Source organism: Myxine glutinosa, chromosome 1, assembly GCF_964187855.1.
Source record: "Myxine glutinosa chromosome 1, kmMyxGlut1.1, whole genome shotgun sequence".
NCBI lineage: Eukaryota > Metazoa > Chordata > Myxini > Myxiniformes > Myxinidae > Myxine > Myxine glutinosa.
Window position 1 is genome coordinate 278,735,404 of NC_136261.1, and position 18,721 is coordinate 278,754,124.

At 44.1% G+C, this 18,721-nt stretch overlaps 1 protein-coding gene across 1 annotated transcript in view; it reads right to left on the reverse strand.

Annotated features, from left to right (window-relative positions):
* The window catches only part of LOC137437773 (SH3 domain-binding protein 2), a 104,796-nt gene that overhangs the window by 29,345 nt on the left and 56,730 nt on the right, over positions 1–18,721 (reverse strand). The window contains exons 3-7 of the mRNA XM_068132383.2: positions 16,438–16,567; positions 12,062–12,164; positions 9,076–9,193; positions 5,279–5,340; positions 5,128–5,198 (exon numbers count right to left, since the gene is read on the reverse strand). Of these exons, the coding sequence (XP_067988484.2) occupies positions 5,128–5,198; positions 5,279–5,340; positions 9,076–9,193; positions 12,062–12,164; positions 16,438–16,567 (484 nt within the window). The remainder of the gene's footprint in view (positions 1–5,127; positions 5,199–5,278; positions 5,341–9,075; positions 9,194–12,061; positions 12,165–16,437; positions 16,568–18,721) is intronic.

The following is an 18,721-nucleotide window of genomic DNA, read 5'->3' on the forward strand; positions in this document are numbered from 1 at the left end:
TATTCCCAAATGATTAACCGCTTTACACAGCTGGATGCCTACCCCCTTCCAGGGATGGACGCGCTGGTGCGACAGGTGGCCCAGTACTCAGTCTACAGCACTCGATCTCCGTAGTGCGTACCATCAGATCCCCATCTCTAGGGCAGATCGTATCTATACCGCATTTGAGTCGGGGCAACGGTTGTACCAGTTTACTCGATTGCCTTTTGGGGTAACGAACGGGGTCACCTGTTTCCAGAGGGCCATGGATGACCTCATTGCAAGGGAGAACTTAACCGATGTCTTCGTCTACCTAGACAATCTTACGGTTTGTGGGTATGACCAAGGGCACCATGATGCTAATCTGAAGCGCTTCCTCGAGGTCGCGCAGAGGTATCACTTAACCATGAACGAGGATAAGTGTCAATACTCTCTACGCAAGATAGATCTTCTGGGGTACACCGTGACCCATGGCTCTGTCGCTCCGGATAAGGAGCGTCTGCGACCTTTGCTCGACATGGCCCCTCCCTGCGATCGGGCATCCCTGAAGCGCGACCTCGGGCTATTCGCCCATTACTCAAAATGGGTCCAAAATTTCTCCGCGAAACTTCACCCCCTTGTGGCCTGCGACACATTCCATCTGCGTCCAGCCGCATTGGCGGCCTTTGGAGGCCTTAAGGCCGACATCGCCAGTGCCGCTGTGGCGACGATCGACGAGAGCGGATCTTTCGTCCTCGAAAGTGATGCCTCGGATCAGGCCATCGCGGCGACCCTCTCTCAAGGAGGGCGTCCGGTGGCTTTCTTTTCACGGACTCTTACCTCCGCTGAGCGGAGACATTCGTCTGTCGAAAAGGAAGCGTATGCGATCGTCGAGTCTATTCGGCGATGGCGCCCGTACTTACTCGGGCGATGTTTCCAAATCATCACGGACCAGCAAAGTGTTGCGTTCATGTACGACACATTACACGCCCAGCACATTAAGAATGAGAAAATCACTTGCTGGCGTATAGAGCTTGCCGACTTCTGCTACACTATCAAATACCGCCCGGGGAAGGATAACCAGGCCGCCGACGCCTTATCGAGACCGGCTACGTGCACGGGTATCGCCACTTTGGAGGGCCTACGCGTGCTGCATGCCACTGCGGGGCATCCGGGCGTAACGCGTTTCGCTCATTTTGTGCGGCGTGGCAATCTACCATACTCGATTGACGATATCCGCCGTATCTGTCGCGACTGCGCTATATGCGCGGAAATCAAACCGCGTTTCTATAACCCACCCATGGGGACTGTGGTTAAGGCTACGAGGCCGTGGGAACGCTTGGCGATGGATTTCAAGGGCCCATTGCCGGTGTCGAGTAACTCTCGCTATCTGCTCACTATCGTCGATGAGTACTCGCGATTTCCCTTCGCTTATACGTGCGTGGACATGACTGCTGCCACGGTAATGCGATGCTTACAGAATTTGTTCTCTATGTTCGGGTACCCGGCCTATGTGCATACTGACCGGGGTGCGGTCTTCTTGTCTCAGGAGGTGCGAGGCTATCTGCTCCAAAATAACATCGCTTCTAGTTACACCACGCCGTACAGACCCCAGGCAAATGGGCAGATCCAACGCTTCAACGGGATTATATGGAGGGCCGTCATGCTCAACCTCCGGACCCTCGGCCGGGGCCTCGATAAATGGGCTTGGTCGCTACCTGCGGCGTTGAACTCGATCAGGGCTCTACTGTGTACGGCCACCAACCAGACTCCCCACGAGAGACTTTTCCACCACCCCAGGAGCACGGGGTGTGTACGGTCTTTACCCAGTTGGCTCGCTGAGCCCGGGCCGGCCTACCTCAAACGGGCGGTTCGCACGAGCAAGTACGACCCCTTAGTGGACAAAGTGCAGATACTCCAGGCTAATCCTGAGCATGCTCGTGTGATGACGGCTGACGGACGTGAGACCACTGTCTCCGTACGTCATCTTGCCCCATGTGGGATCGCCGACCCTTGTAGGGAATCGGACGAACCGATCGAACCAATCTATGAGACTATGGACTCTTCCGACGCTCCCGTCGCTGAAAGTCTGCCGACCCTCCCTTCGCCGCATCTACCCGTGCCCGAAGGCTTGGCGGTACCCCCTTCGTCACCTGACTCCGGTAGCTCCTCCGACGCCGGGGTCTCTGGGATACGTGATGCCGTACCCGGGGAATTTCGGACGCGTGCTGGCAGAGAAATTCGCCGCCCGGACCGGTACGGTTGGGTCGACTGATACCATGTTCCGCACCCTGTTAATGCTGACTCTCGCTCGATTCTAGCCGCTCTGCAGTATAATTCTAACGGTGGGGAGAATGTAGTGAAATCGTATTCGTACTAATGCTGAACCCAGGTGATGATCGTTGCTCGCTGACACCGCTAGGGGCGCGGCTATAAGACCCGCTGCGGTCGGTGCTCAGGGGGACTTCTTCTGTGACATGTTACATCTAGTGGACTCGCTAACGGTACGCCTGCATAGAATATTAAGCTTGCTTGCATTGAATGTTATGAATGGACCCATGTGATGCCAAACCTTATTCCTATTGCATTTCCTGTATTTACAGAATGATGTCATGGTCTTAATGGAATTAAACCACCAGATGGACTAAAGTTGTGGACCCGATTGGTTTTTCACAACACAGTGCACCAACATGTTATGCAGTCGCTGTTACGGAATACCTTGGTGAGTTTTTCGGGGAACTTTGGATTGGTCATGGGTCACCAGTGCTGCCTACTCCAATTGATTGGCTAACTCAAAGCCCAGACCTGTCAACATGGGATAATTCCCTTTGGGGCTTCATTGTCCACATGTGATGATTCCCTTTGGGGCTTCATAAGTGATATTGTTGCACAGCAGCTCTACGAAACCACTGACGACCTCAAACAAGCAGTGAGACTTGCTTTTAGTCATATCACACCACAAATGCTCCGGAAAATGTCCCACAGAACATGGTGCAAAATTATTTTCTCCAATGACAATGATGGAGCGGAAACTGATCCATTTGACACTTAAGGGTTGTGTCATATACTGTAAAATGTGTAAAAAGTAAAAGAGTACTGCAAATGTATGTGGTATAACTTGTATAACCCTTCAATGTTGTCAGCTAATGTGACAAAAGGCAATGTCACAATTTTTACAAGGGGCGACAAGACATTGTGGCCATCCTGTAGAATGCACTCAGTAGAGCACACACGTCCACCAAGCTGAACAGTTTAGGTTTTGTATCCTACATTTGACCGGATCTAAATCTGGGCCTGAACCAAAATCTAATCAGCATATTCTTGTCACATAACGAACTCATCCACCAAGCTTTGTCATAACTCGTCTACATCTTTTTGAAATATCATGCTATATATCTTCTTCTTTTTTTTTGTATCTGGATCTGGTTTCAGATCTGCACCAAAATATAAGAGGTATTTGCCACACACTCAACCTGCCCACCATGTTTTTTCTGAATCCGTCCTTAACGTTTTGAGATATCATGGTATACTGTATATCGTTTTTATCCCTATTACTCAATGGCGAAGAACCGCTTGGAAATTATAAAATTCTAGCATTTGGATCCGGTTGAGGATTTTCACCAAAATCTAATAAATCCATCTTCGTCACACAACCGACCTGCCCACCAAGTTTTTTCTGAATCTGTCCTTAACTTTTTGAGATATCATGGTATACTGTATATCGTTTTTATCCCTATTACGCAATGGCGAAGAACGGCTCGGAAATTAAAAAATTCTAGCATCTGGATCCCGTTTAGGATTTTCACCAAAAACTAATAAATCCATCTTCGTCACACAACCGACCATGAATAGCGACTAACTGTATAAGACAACAAATGCCTAATGGGCTGGTAAACCTGGCTTACTGGATTACCTGATTACTTTGTGCTTATTTAAGTAATTTTGATGATTTCCTGGGTGCCTTAAACCTAGGTATACACACTGAAAAAATCTCTCTAGGTTGAGTACTATTCGACAGAGCCATTTTAGTGGATCAGGATGTCACCTTGGGATGCCATCTTGGACTTGTCAATAAATAATTAACTGATGGTAATTTTATTGATTCAATTGGATTCCTTGGGCCCTAAAACCTAGGGTTAGACACCAAAACCACCTTTCTAGGTTGAATAATAATTGAGATATGGCCATTTTAAGCTCCCGGCGGCCATCTTGGACGCCATCTTGAAAATGACCCCTTTCCGGAAGTCAGATGTTACTAGATTTTTAGTATGTTATTTAGCATGCCCAATGGTACCAGAATCCATTGAAAAACCTTTTGTATCAAATTTTTGGGGGTTAGGCGAGTTTTTTTCGTATATTGACCCTACTATCCCCATCTTACGCCATCCCTACTGTAAAGCGTGGTGGTGGCAGCATCATGCTATAGGGATGCTTTTCAGCAGCAGTGACTGGCAGACTTGTAAGGATATAGGGAACAATGAACAAAGCCATATACAGGCAAATTATTGAGAATAACCGACTTCAGAGTGCAAAAGACCTTAGACTGTGGCAAAGATTTATGTTCCAGCAGGATCATGCGCCCAAGCATACAGCCAAAGCAACACTGGAATGGCTTCAGTACAAGAACGTGAAAAGTCATTGAGTGGACAAGCAAAAGCCTACACTTGATCCCATTGGGAATTTGGGAAAAGACGATGATTTCTGTTCACCGACGCTCTCCATCCAACTTGACAGAGCTATGCAAATCTGCAAGGAAGAATGGGAGAAACTTCCCAAATCCAGATGTGCAAAGCTGATACAGACATACCTAAGAAGACTCGAAGCTGCATTCGCTGCCAAAGGCACTTCTACGAAGTATTGACTCAGGAGGCTGAATACTTATGCAAATTAGATATTTCTGTGTTTCATTTTAAAGAAATTTTAAAATTTCGAAAAGCAGGTTTCCACGTTGTCATTATACGGTATTTTGTGTAGATCGATAACAAAAAATAATATTTAATCTATTTTAATTTCAGGCTGTGACATAACAAAATGTGAAAAGGTAGAGTACTGATGATGAGTAAATGGAATATACAGCAGACATGAGTGAAATATAATGATGGGCACATATAAATGAATGCATTTGGCATACATGAAGAACAACAGTGTGAGCATACAACTACATTATACCTGTGTCGCTGTTTGGTGAAAATGGCAGCGGCTGCTCAATGTCATCATAGAAACCGCTACCAATGCAGTCCCTAAGAATCAGAAAGCCAAGGTCAAATCCCTCCAGCAGTTTCATTCCCACTCCAGATCCAATTCAAAAATTATTTTGTACCTTTTCTGTGATTTTGTTTGGCAATATTTCTCAATCTCTGCTTTCACAACCGCCATCCATATCTGAAAAGTAATAGTCCTTATATTCACACAAGCACTTTCAGTCATATCTAAATATATCACCAACAATATACAATTTATATACGTATATCAACCAAAAATCACTTTTAGTTAGGCAGTTAAGAGGAAGCATCGTTCATTTTTTCAGGAAAGCACCAAATTTGGCACAGATGTAGTATGGACCTATACAATTGTTTTCCTGAGGGGTGCCCAAAAATTCAGAAAATTCAAAAAACCCCCAAAAAATGTCCTGGATGCCATGAAAAAGGGGAGAAAACGGGTATTGATTCGAACTGTAGATTCTGATATTGTGGTCTTGGCAATAGCACACTACTTTACCTACCAGTCACACGGTGTGGAGGAACTCTGGATTGCCATTGGCACTGGTAAAAGCTACCGCTACCTTGCCATCCATAAAATTGCCACCGGCCTTGGCCGCAGGAAGTCCGAGTCTTTGCCATTATTTCATGCCTTCACTGGCTGCGACACTGTCATTTTTTGCCCAAATTGGGAAAAAGACAGCCTGGAAGGCTTGGGAGGCATACCCCAGCATCACGCAGACCTTTCATGCTCTCGCTTATAGGCCATCTGTGGACGCTATTACTATGGAACTACAGAGCATAGAAAGATATGTTGCCATCCTCTATGACCGGACTACTGAGATAAAGACAGTGAATGACATGCGCCGACACTTGTTCATGAAGAAGGCAAGAACAATTGATCACATTCCCCCAACAGCAGACGCCTTCGAACAACACCTAAAACGTGCATGTTTTCAGGCTGGACACGTATGGAGTCAGGCACTTGTGCCCTACCCAGAACTTCCATCACCAGCTGATGAAAACAGGGACTTCTTGGACACCAATTTGGACCACAATACCACTGATACAGGAGGCATGTTCAGAGCTTACAAGCTGCCATTGTAAGTCGGCCTGTAAAGGCAACTGTAAATGCTCCAGGGCAAATCTGCCCTGCACATCACTGTGTGACTGCGATGGACAGTGCTTGTAGTACTACGCGTCTGTGCGAGAGCCTCCACCTTTCAAGTGCCCACAATATTTTAAGTTAAAACTGCAACTGTGTGTAACTTTGATTAATTAATACCATTCCATTGTTATCAGAGACCAATAAAACAATGTGTATCACTTGGAATTGAAATTTTACCTAAAACACTATGAGAGATTCAAGGAAAATGGAAACACCATGGCGGCCATCTTGAAATTAAAGATGATGGATGCCAATCTTTATGCAATTGATCCCATTGGATTCAGAGACAATGAAAACATGGGGTAAGACACTGGAACTGTGGTGTTATCGCTCATAGTATAGAAGTTATTGAGGGAAATAGGTCACAGAGGGCGGTCATGTTGAAATTCAATATGGCGGCCACCAGGAGTTCTGAATTTTTTGGCGCCCCTCAGGAAAACAATTGTATAGGTCCATACTACATCTGTGCCAAATTTGGTGCTTTCCTGAAAAAATGAACGATACGCCCTATTTTTCGGTCTTAACTGCCTAAGTATTTTGTGTGTCTGTCTGTCTATGAATGTGAGTGTGAGTGTGAGTGTGAGGGTGAGGGTGAGGGTGAGTGTGTGTGTGTGTGTGTGTGTGTGTGTGTGTGTGCCATAACTTTTTTAACATTTGAGCTATTGTCATCAAATTTTCACCAAAGCTCTATTATAATATGGAGAAGGCAAATTAAAAATTTTGTCAAAAGGTCAAAAGGTCAGCGTCACATAAAATCATCAATTTTCATCTGAATGACCTAAAATTGAGAATTTGCATATAGGGTCACTGAATTGGTGATTGTTCTTTTAGATCAAAAGGTCAAAGGTCAAGGTTGCGTAAAATCACGATATTTTCTCCCGATTTACCTGAAAGCTAAAAAAAATTGCATATTGAGTCACTGAATTGGTTCACTAATCAAAAGGCAGGAGTTGATAGTTTTTTTTAGATCAAAAGTTCAAGGTTGCATAAAATCATCAATTTTCATCCAATTGACGTGAAATTTTAATAATTTGCATATTTGGTCACAGAATTGGTTCACCAATCGAAAGGTAGAATCTGATTGTTTTTTGTTTTTTTAGTTCTAAAGCTCAACGGTCAAGGCTGCATAAAATCATCAATTTTCATTTTATATTTACAAAAAAAACTTTTCTTTGTTATTTTGAGCATAGGGAAGAAGACAATCTGAATACAAATGGACGCAGACGGGCTTTGCATTTTCAGATGCTTTCTAGTTTAGTTTTTTAATGCTATTATTATTATGCTATTATATTTAATGTTGTTGTTACTTTTGTTATTAGCAGTGGCCTTGAAAAAACACCATGATAAGCTATCTTAACATGGATCGACACCTTAACACAGATTTCCCCCAGCAAATGAAGTCGTTACAACCTCGATTGTGTGATGTTTAGTCCTCCTGTTAAGTTTGGTTGAGATTGGATAAGTAACTACCGAATGTATCGTGGTCAGACAGACAGACAGACACCAAATTGTGTATTTTAGTATGATTGCCACATTCCAGAGTTAACTCAGAAAAACATGTAGGTCAGCACTTGAACCACTAGGGGGAGGGGGGGTGTAGAGGGGATGAGGGGGGGGGGGGGAAGAAATTACTCGCTGAGTAACAAAGGTCCGGTGAATGGAAAATTTACACGAATTGACTCAGAAAGTGGTGAAGTACAATCAGGATTCCCACTGATTATTTGGACATTTAAAAAAGACCCGAGCAGGCAGACAGCACAAATTCCAGTGCATCAGAACACTGAAGGGGTTTGTGGTTTTGGGTTGGTGAGAAGCGAAGCTCTGAGAAAGCTGAAGTTAGTGGAGGAGAGGGTTATAGCCAAAGTCTTAGTCGTGGTTGGTGAATTGCAAAACGAAATGAACTATGGCTGAGGTTTCCAGAGTAGATAGACATGCTAAGTGAGCTACAGTCAAAGTTGTCATTGTATAAGATTGTCCAACAGCGATTGTGACTATGCGAGTGAGATTAGCCATGATAAACACATTACCCTGCATGAGCTCATCTTCAAAGAGAATGGTGCGAACAGTCACTGGGGTGTTCCTTTGCCTAAATTGTGGTGCAATGCATTCGATAATTTGAAGAAATGCTTCACCTGTGTGCCAAGATCACACCAGGTGACACAGATGTTTTCTCCAGGGATGCATTTATTGAGGATGTCCACGTCATTTTGTTATATTCCCTTCACCACAAGTGATTGTGAAACTGCTGCCATCTGAACATTCCACTGTGGTACAGTGGTCTATGGAGCAACAGACGCTAGTTGTCATCTGACAACATTCAAGGACTACATTTTCTGTCTTCCTGTTTGTGTGGGCCTAATATTGTAATGTCACTGCCGCTCATTACTCCGACATCCAACCTGTTCAATTCCTCGATTAGCTTTTTTGACTGGAGTGCCTTCCTTAGAGGTAAAGTGCCATCATGAACCTCAGTCATGTGATAATATGTTAACATTGAACCACCAGCATGAGTAGTGGAGAGTGTTATTAAAAATAAAACAATAAAACAAATGGCAGTTTTTGTCATATCGATTCATCGGGAAATCGATAACCCACAATGAGACAGAGTTCAGGAGCGAGCTTGATACAGAAAATGTTGCTATTAATTTTTTTGGCAAAAGGCAAAATCAAATATAATCTGATTTCACTCTATTCATTATGAACATTTCAATTTATATGGTTCATATTATTATTTTGATGAACTGCCATTACCTTTCGTTCGTTCTCATTGGAGGCAGAGAAGAGCCAGGTGCGACAGTTAGCTTTGCCATGTACCAACTTGAATGGGAATAGAATTTCAGGAGTTTGCTCATCTGTTGCACGAAGCACTCTGGGAAGTGCAGACAAGATTTTCAGCAAGAATTATAAATGATCAAGCATCCGAATCAGGATTGATTCTCAGAGTACTGCACAGTATATGATTACAGTAAAGTCAGAGAGTTTGAATGATGTCCTGAGGCTCTCTACATATACACTATACACTATACAGGGTGGTGCAAAATTATGTGAAACTTTTCAAACAGCTGTCATAATTTTACAACTGTCATCCTCTTTTATATTTTCAAGTCGCTTAAAGAACAAGGTTTGAAGTTTTTTCCATAGAAGTTTCAAACCTCGGCGAACAATTTTTCTGTACCCCCGCGGACACTCATTCCAGAGATGTTTTTTGCGACAGACATATGTTTCCACACAAAGGCAGTTTTATAGGGTCAATACAAATGCAATAATTCCACAACTAAAGATAGTTGCCCAATCGGCACGATGTCGGCATCAAATGTATTGTTGAAAGATTTAGAGACACGGGAAGTGTGAAAGACCAAACTAAAGGACACAGTGGTCAAAAACCTCCAACGAGGACACCCAACAAGATAGAGGCTGGAAGAGAAGCTTTGCAGACTTCTCCAAAAAAGTTGACACGCCAAATTGCACAACTGGTGGGAAAATCTTAAACGACCATTGGCAGAATCATACACAACGATCCGAAATTGTGTTCGTAAAGACACAGCGCAGCACCAGATGGAAAGAAACAAGATGGAGAGGTTCGAATTTTGCACCGCCACTGCCCAGTGGATGGAGTAAGACAAAGATTTTCTGGACAACATCCTGTTTAGTGATAAGACCCACTTCCAGCTCAGCGACCAAATGAACAAATATCACATGCGATTTTGGGCAGAACAGCAACCACACAAACATATGGAACAACCAGTTTCTGTTGAGAAAGTAATGGTTTGATGTGCTATCAGATGCAATTATATTGTTGCGGATTTGGGAAATCCTGCACTTTGGTAATTGGTTGTAAATATCACTCTCTGTAAGTAATGTAATAATTCTTGGTAAATACCTCCATTTGTGTAAAGGTCAAGGGTCATCCCCTAGTTAGTCCACCGCACCACGTAGGGCACCATAGGATCCCTCAATAGTTATTTCATTATTATGTGTTTCAGTATAAGGCCATGTTCCCACTAGTCGATCTTACGTTGCACCAAATCAAATAAGATAGATCCCCTTTTCAATTGCCCCAAAACTTCATTGCCAGCAGCGTTCGCCTACATTGCCAGCAGCATTCGCCTCCATTGAACACGAGGTCATCTCGGAGAAGAAGGGGGGAGGAGCTACATTACAGGCGTGGCCCGCAACTCATCATCAAAGGTGGAATCAGCCAGCACTTGCTGACCAACCAAGGCTCAATGGGTGTGGCTTGAGAGGGCGTGGTGAGAAACATCGAGTAGGTTCGCGAAGGTTCCAAGGTGTGGCCATATATAACCCATTGCAAGAAGCCCCCACGGAGAGTTTTTGAGGGAGGTGCGCTGGACCAAAGAGAGTTCTGTGGCGGGAGGCGCGTGAACAAGTTCTGCGAGTGCTGTGAGTGTTGCGCAAGTCACGAGAGCTTCGGAGGACGTACGAGGCCTGAGAGAGGCGCTGCTTCAACCAGCTCCACTTCAACCAGCCGCGAGAAGCCCCGACGCGCTGCTGCGAGCAAACCTGCGCGTGAACCAGAGTGCGGGGGAGTCGGCGGCCGCTCACCTCCAGCCTGCCACCCTGCACGGACCCTTCTTCTCCCTCCAGCCAATCCTACCTTCAATTCACCATTCGTGTACGTGAGTTTGTCTTGTTTGTCTTGTCCCTGGGGTTTAAGTAAGCTTGTTTTAAGAATTGCACTGTGTCTTCTATCTTCACTGTACATTACTTTCGTTTTCTTCTTCTTTGATTGGTTTTTGTATAGTAGTTAATAAATATCTGTTCTTTCCTACCTTTGGCTTCTTCATTCTCGCCCGATCGTCTTTGTCTTTTACCTGATTGAACACCTGTGGCACGATTTTGGCCAATGCTCATAATCGGGTTAGTTATTGTTAATGGCTCGAACTTCGGGTTGCTAAAACCGCTCGGCAACTAGTCCATCTAAAACCGTGGTTCGAGCAGAAGTTATTCCCTCGTTTCCGGCTGGCGGTAGTAATTAGGTAAGTAGCGAACCCCTAGGCCTAACAAACCCTACCTACCGTCGGTCCGGGAAGGACGTTGTAACTTCGAGGACTCACGTCGGTCAGTGACAGACAAGGGGATCAACCCCCCTTCGTAAGGGGAAAAGGCCGACGTTGAGATCCGTAACAATATAATAGGAACTTTCTTCTTTGCTAACGAAGTCAGACAAACAGTGACAGTCAACACGGACAGATAGATACGTGGCCATGCTCCAGAAAAGATTCCTTCCGGCACTCATATGGAAGCAAGTCACCACCATTAATTCAATCATCTTCCAGCAAGAATGTGCACCACTGCATACGTGCAATGGTGCTTTGGAGTTTTTGAGATGACATTTCCCGGGTGATTGACTCATTTCTTGACGAATGGACAACCCATGGCCTCCCTACTCCCCAGATCTGTCTCCTCTCGATTACTACCTATGGGGGTCCCGCAAAGCTAAAGTCTAGGAAACCAACCTCCACACACTGCAGGTGTTGAAAAATAACATTAGACGGGAACTAAGATGCATGCCAGCTCCAGTACTCGGCCGAGTCATCGACTGTGTGGCAGCTGTCATCCAGAGCTGTCGTGCTTGGATTGAGTATGCCATTAACTAATAATTATATCACCCCCTTAAAACTTATTGAAGCATACTTTCACTACAATAAACAAAAAATTAAATAATCCTGTGTATTATCAGACAAAAGCAAAAAATGTATGATGCAATGGGCTTTACCGATTGTAACCACGCAGTGAAAAAGCTCCACGTGATTGGATGGATGAACTGTTCCTGAAGTAGTAAATACATCCTTGATGTACAATCACATACCGCAGAGGCCCTGCAACCATAGATACATATAATGTGAATTGTCATTCGCAATTATTACAACAACATGGTTAAAACTGTGACGATACTCAGTGATATTGGTGTAGATATAGATGTAGATGTAAAAAACAAAACAAAATGAAAGTTTCCAAGGAAACCAAGAAAACATTTATTTAAAGGACATGCATGAGAAACATAGAGGCCTAACCAATAGTAGTTGGCAGCATGTTTAGAATGATACACTGACAGTTGCATAAATTTATGTACAATGTGTATGATGAGTGTTGTGTATGGAAGCAATATATCCTGCCTTGTACATCATACCGAATGCAACTTGTACATCCTCTGGAAAAGATTTGCCATGACCACACGTACTTTTATCTTTTTTTGAAACAGTTTTGCTTCCCTGGTCGAAAATCCCGTAGAAACCAATAGAGACCAGTAGGACATTTCTATGGGCCTCTATTGGAAATCACAATTTATATTGGGTCTACAGGAACCAGTTGAGCTTCCAGTAGAAATCGAACCACATTCGAATGAAACCAACAGAAACCATTAGATGCAACTGGTCTGGAACCCATAGAACCCAATAGGAACCTTTAAGTTCAACTGGTCCTGTAGAAACCATTAGAGTTAACTGGTCTGAACACCCATAGACCAACCTAAATACTTTAATTTTATTTTGTTATAAACAAACGCAAAACACACAGTTCCATATATAATTGAGTTATAGCCATGTTCTTTATAACAGGGTTTACCTGTAGAGTCTTTGTTGTAGATGTGAATACACGTTCTTTACCATCCAGAAGCCAGATAGCTCAGATGGCAAACCACTGGTACAGTTCACTAAATGACCTGAGTTCAATTTCCAGTCTGGCCATGTAATTTTCCCCACACGTCAATTGGTTCTTTTCAATCCTGCTCATTTATATGTTGCTATTATTTTGGTCTCCTACCGGTCCCATTGACATACATACACATACAAACACAAGCACACAGACACGATTGCAAAACCCCATCTCCTGCACCAAATCTAAAACGAATTTTCAACAGATACACACCGCCAACTGGGAAAACGACAAAAGAGCAGGAGGGTATATATAAAAAAAGAGTTGGACAGATTGTGCATTGACAAAGAAGGCTCCTTGGAATGGCTAAGAAGAGGTCAGCTCAACTTGGATTGAGAACGAATCATTATAAATGCCCAAGACCAAGGACACTACACCAATGGGTTTAAGAAAATGGCGGGGCTGAGTGAATTGGACAAGTACAGGTTCTGCAAGATAGAAACAGAAAGTATGAGCCATCTCCACATCTCCACAGCCACAGAGTGGGTGAATGTAAAAAACTCATGTCAGAACAGCTGTACATCCAAAGGCACAACAAGGTATGTCGAGTAATCTACTGGCACATCTGCCAAAGTCTCAATATCCCAGTTCCAGAAAACTCATGGAAACATGAACCAAAAGCAATCACTGAAAACAAGGAAGTAATGCTCACGTATGTCCTAATGATCCCATCTAGCGTGAACATAGAAAACAGAGCATTGTGACCAGATATTTAAAAAAATAAGGCATAAAAAAGAAAATAAGGCATTGCTAAATGAGGTGTCAGTACCCAGCTATTTTGGCTTAAACAGCACTGAAATCAAGAAAATGACCAAGTACCAAGGCCTAAAAAATGAAGTGAAACTTTCCTGGAAGTCAAAGAGCACCGAAAATGTACCAGTGATCATTGGAGCAATGGGGATGATAAAAAGAACCTTCGGATATCTTAAAAAACATCCCTGGGAATCTTACTACAAATTTGAACTGCTGTTGGAAGATGTCCGGCACTCAGTGACGATCCTCAAAAAGAGCCCTCAGAACAAAACTTTGACAACAAGAAAACTTCACAACTTGGTCCATGAATCAGTTTTGACAACTCTTCAACAAAAAATCCTCAGCCTTCCCCTCCCAGCTCTGTTCCACCCCCCCCCCCCCACCCCCCAACCCCAAGTCCTCACCCTTCTCCTCCCAAACATAAAGCATCGATCCCTTTCCCACACTCAAGCCTTCAAACCTCCGCATGTCCCCCACCCAACAAAAGTTCTCAACCCCCCCCCTACCCCTTCCAAAGTTGTCTTATCTTTACTCTCACCCTCCTCTTGCTCATAAAAGTAAACGAGCATTCCCACATCAAAACTATCAAATATGTAACGTTTTCTGCTCCCCTATCATGCTATCACCAACTTCACAGAAGAGGGTGAAATACCCCTGGTGCTCACCTGGTAGAATAAACAGTATACTGCACTGACTAAAGGTATTTTAAACCAATTTCAATAGTTGCTAGAAGACAGGGCAGCATGTAGAATCATACTAACATAATCATAAGACTTTAAACAAACAAACAAAAAAATACCTATTTTATGGGGCAACCCCTCCACCCACCCCTCACCCCTCCCATCCTGTATACCTTCCCAGACCCCAATTTTTCTAATGCCGTAGACAAACATTGGTACATTATGGGTGATGAAGGTTGTGTTGAAATTTCATTGAAATTGTGCATGTAATTTCAGAGAAAAGAGCCAATACCTATTTTGGGGGGCAACCCCCCAGGAGACCTATGATGGCCCGATTTTCTTTCATGCCGTGAACAAACTTTGGTACATCAGGGTTGATGAAGGTTGTGGTCAAGTTTCATCGAAATCGTGTGTGTAGTTTCAGAGAAAAAAGCAAATTCCCATTTTGGGGGGTCAAACCTGGATCCACTTTGACCCCCGGTAGATCCCCGTAGACCCCGATCTTTTTAATGCAGTGAACAAACTTTAGTCACAACACAACAAATATCATTTGTGCCAAATTTGGTCGCAATCCCATCAGCGGTTTCGGAGAAGAAGTTTAAAGTGTTTACGGACGGAGGGACGGACGGACTGACGGATGGACGACGCGCCATCGCATAAGCTCCCCTGAACTTCGTTCCAGGTGAGCTAATTACGTAACGCAGTTTTTGCCCAAATCTGACACCTCCAACCCACTGAAATGCTCCATAACGTAACGCTTCAACAGACACCCCCTAAAATATTACTCAACACTCGATGAAGGCACCCACCACTTCCTCCCCCACTTCATACCTTCATCCCAGGATGCTATTTACCCCGTTGTTTTTTTTTCAGTTACTATGAACTATAGTTGAATAGGCGGTACAGTGTACTGTTAATAAGACCAGGCAGCAGTGGGAATCCCTGTGATGACATCATCAGACTAATTGCTCGGAGTGATGTAATCGTTTCTAAATATGTTCAATTGCTTTCATTTGCAAATTAAATAAAGTATCTGTGGAAAAATCAATGATGGAATTTAAATAAAGCGATTTGCTTTTATCATTAATGTATTGAATATGTGTATTATGAAATACTTGCATCTTTAACTAAAGGGTGCCTGGAACAAAGTTGTCATTGATTGACTTAGCATTACATCCGTCATCGGCTGTCCGTTGAGGGTCGACGAAGACTGCAGGCCTGCGTTAGGATTTGTCTAAAATGGTGCAGAATATGCGCCATCTTCTATCGAGTTGTTGGTTAGGGTTAGGGTTAGGGTTAGGGTTAGGGTTAGGGTTAGGGTTAGGGTTAGGGTTAGGGTTAGGGTTTCCTCTATTTCCCAAGTTGTTAGGGTTAGGGTTAGGGTTAGTCTGGGGGGGAGTTGGGTTGCAGTTACATGCCATTGGCTCATGATGAGCTCCTCCGCCTTTCCAATCCTAGCATCACATAATGGCACTGGAAGCAGACCACCTCCCTCCTGTAGCATTCCATAACACTTGGACATCCACCCCTGCCCTTCCCTCGATGCGTTATGTCATTTTTGAATGGCCCCTCACAGTCGCCTGTTCATCTCACAATTTGAGAAAATAGTCGGAAATAAAAGCAAATGAGCATAACCTCAACAGTAAAAGCGCTGCTGAAGAGAAAAGGTAATTCATAAGGGTTATAAAGGGTAATTCCAAAGGGTTCCTAAAATTGGCAGCCATAGTATCAAAATTGTGGGTGGAGTCAGGGAACTGTCCAACCAATGAGTGGAACTGGCATGCACGCACGCATGGACGGCCACACGCACGCACGGCTCCTTTTATAGTATTGATACAGACTAAACTTTTATGCAGACTAGATTACGAAGTAGTCGTTTGAATAAATAAATAAATAATCATGAGCAGCACTCAAAAAGGGCAAAATACGTGAAATTCACAGTGAACACACAAACTCTGGGCTTTGGTGAAGTGAACCAAGTCATGACTAATGGAGTAAAACGTACATGTTCGGAATGAGATCTGCACCCCTCCCTTCTTGTTGAGATAGCCATAGTGGGTGGATCCTTCAGTTGAGGTGAGAAGTTGTTGGGCTCCAACGTTAAGCAATGGTTTTGGCCAAACAGAGCAGTCCATCTGCAAAAGTAAAATATCCTGTAAATCATCCATGGTATTCCAACTGAACCTCAACATTCTTTCCTCAATTTCTCACTGCCTCCACATTGACATTATCTCTTGCATAGAGTTTGCATACACCATCTCCAGGGATTGAACTAAAATTGGAATGAAATGACATTCTATCAAACACCCCCCAAAGAAAATCCCGAGAATCATTATCAAAGGCCTTGTGAAGGTTTCAAACTAAAAACAAGCATTTTTGGGGATCTCGATCAAGCAAATTTTAAACTATCAAGCAAATAAATTCAAATGTCAGATTCTGAAGTTGTCAGATTCTATGATTCTGAAGTTGATGTTTTCCCAGGCTGGCAGAATGACCTAGGGATATGCACACTCACCTCTAAGCTGTCTAGCCTGGGGGTTGAATTCCGACCCAGCTATAAACTGTGATCCTGGTTTTTCAAAAGCAGGATTCATCAATGTGTGTGCCGTCCCTAGGATGGACGACATTAAACTGGCTTCCTGTCTGTCAGCATTACTTGGTGGATGTTAAGATCCCACGGCGTCGTTCACGAAGAGTTGTCGAGCTATCGCTGGCACCATGGACAAATTACAAATACCTGCACTAACCTACACAGAGCATTGCATCAGTGGCTCAGTCGTCCCCTCAGCCAATGATCGATCGTACTGCGCTTGCCTTGTCCTGGTTATGAAAAAAGACGTATTCCCAGAACCATAGCTGCCAATTTTCAAAACGATTGAGTTAAAGCCCAGCTATCATTTTATAATCACAATTCAGTAAGGAAATCAGTCTCCAAAATAAGGAAAACTTACACACCTTATAAAACCCTTCATATTGTCGTGTTGCCGGTGATTAAGGTCACGGGTGGCAGATAGCTGAACGGTTTGCTTTAACTCCGAGGCGAACAAGCCGAAAATTGGTGGTACTTATTTTTGGAGCGCGCAGGACGGGACCAAAGTTCTTACCTTTACGGACGGTTGCCACGGGTTTATTCCTCGAACCCACAAACACAGAAATGAGACAAGGAAAATCATCAATATAACAAATGAAATGCACAATAATAAATTTAATGAAATTAAGGCAAGACAATAAAAATGAATGCTGAGGTAAAACCATAAATCTAACTCGAGGGACCCTCCATGCTGACACAAATACGGACAAGGGGAAGGATAAAAGAAAAATTAATGTTCTTCTTAGTCGGCCGACACTCAGCTCCTGCCTCAACTAGGACTTTTGGACGCTTGGTGGTCATCCATCGGTGAACGGATCGAGCGTCGACGCGTCCACAATGGCGCCGGTCAACCACGAGAGCACCCCGAGCCGCAGAGTGGCAACAAGATGTCCTCCTCTCTCACTCCTCGCCAGAAAGCACAGCGCGGCCACCGCTTCCCCGAAGAGCACCACAGATCAACCACACCTCCTTCCACGTTTATTCCAAGTCACACAAAGGCTATGAAATTCTCTCCAGCAGCGGCCACAGGCATGAAGCAGCTGTCCGCCGGCGCAACCAGCACAAAAGAGAGAGCAAAAGACTGAGATAGCCACGCACTCTCTTCCTCCTTCACAATGCTGCCCACGCAGCCAAGAGTTCCTCACTTTCTTCAAAAGCGAATACAATTCCTAGCACACCAAACGCACTAATAATGGCGAGCTTCTTGTTCGGCAAGGACAAAACCAAGAGAGAGAGAGAGAGAGAGAGAGAGAGACTGATTCTTCTTCTTCTCCGGCGCAAGTGAGCTTGCTCTGACATCACCCCTGGCCAATCGCCCAAGCTCTGTCCATCACCCCATGTCCGGCTCGATGAATGACGAAGCTCGGGGTGTGGTCTGCCAGCCACAATAGTTTCCACGCCCCTTGTCCCACTATGGGGGTGTGGCCTTGTTCCTTAGCCGATTGGTGGGGCAGGGTTAGTTGCCCAATCGGGAATATTCCGCACTATGTCGGTTGTTGTGGTTAATGGGGCCGATTGCATGGCTGGCCGGGTGAATGTAAAAACTTAAGGGAAAATCACAGGAGGCAATTACATACTGGGAATTATCCTTAAGCCCTATTTAACTAACACAAAACCACCCTCCGTATGGTGACACATAACACTGCTTAAGCTCACAGTTTTTTCCTACTTATGTACATCGAAATGTCTTCTTACTTGC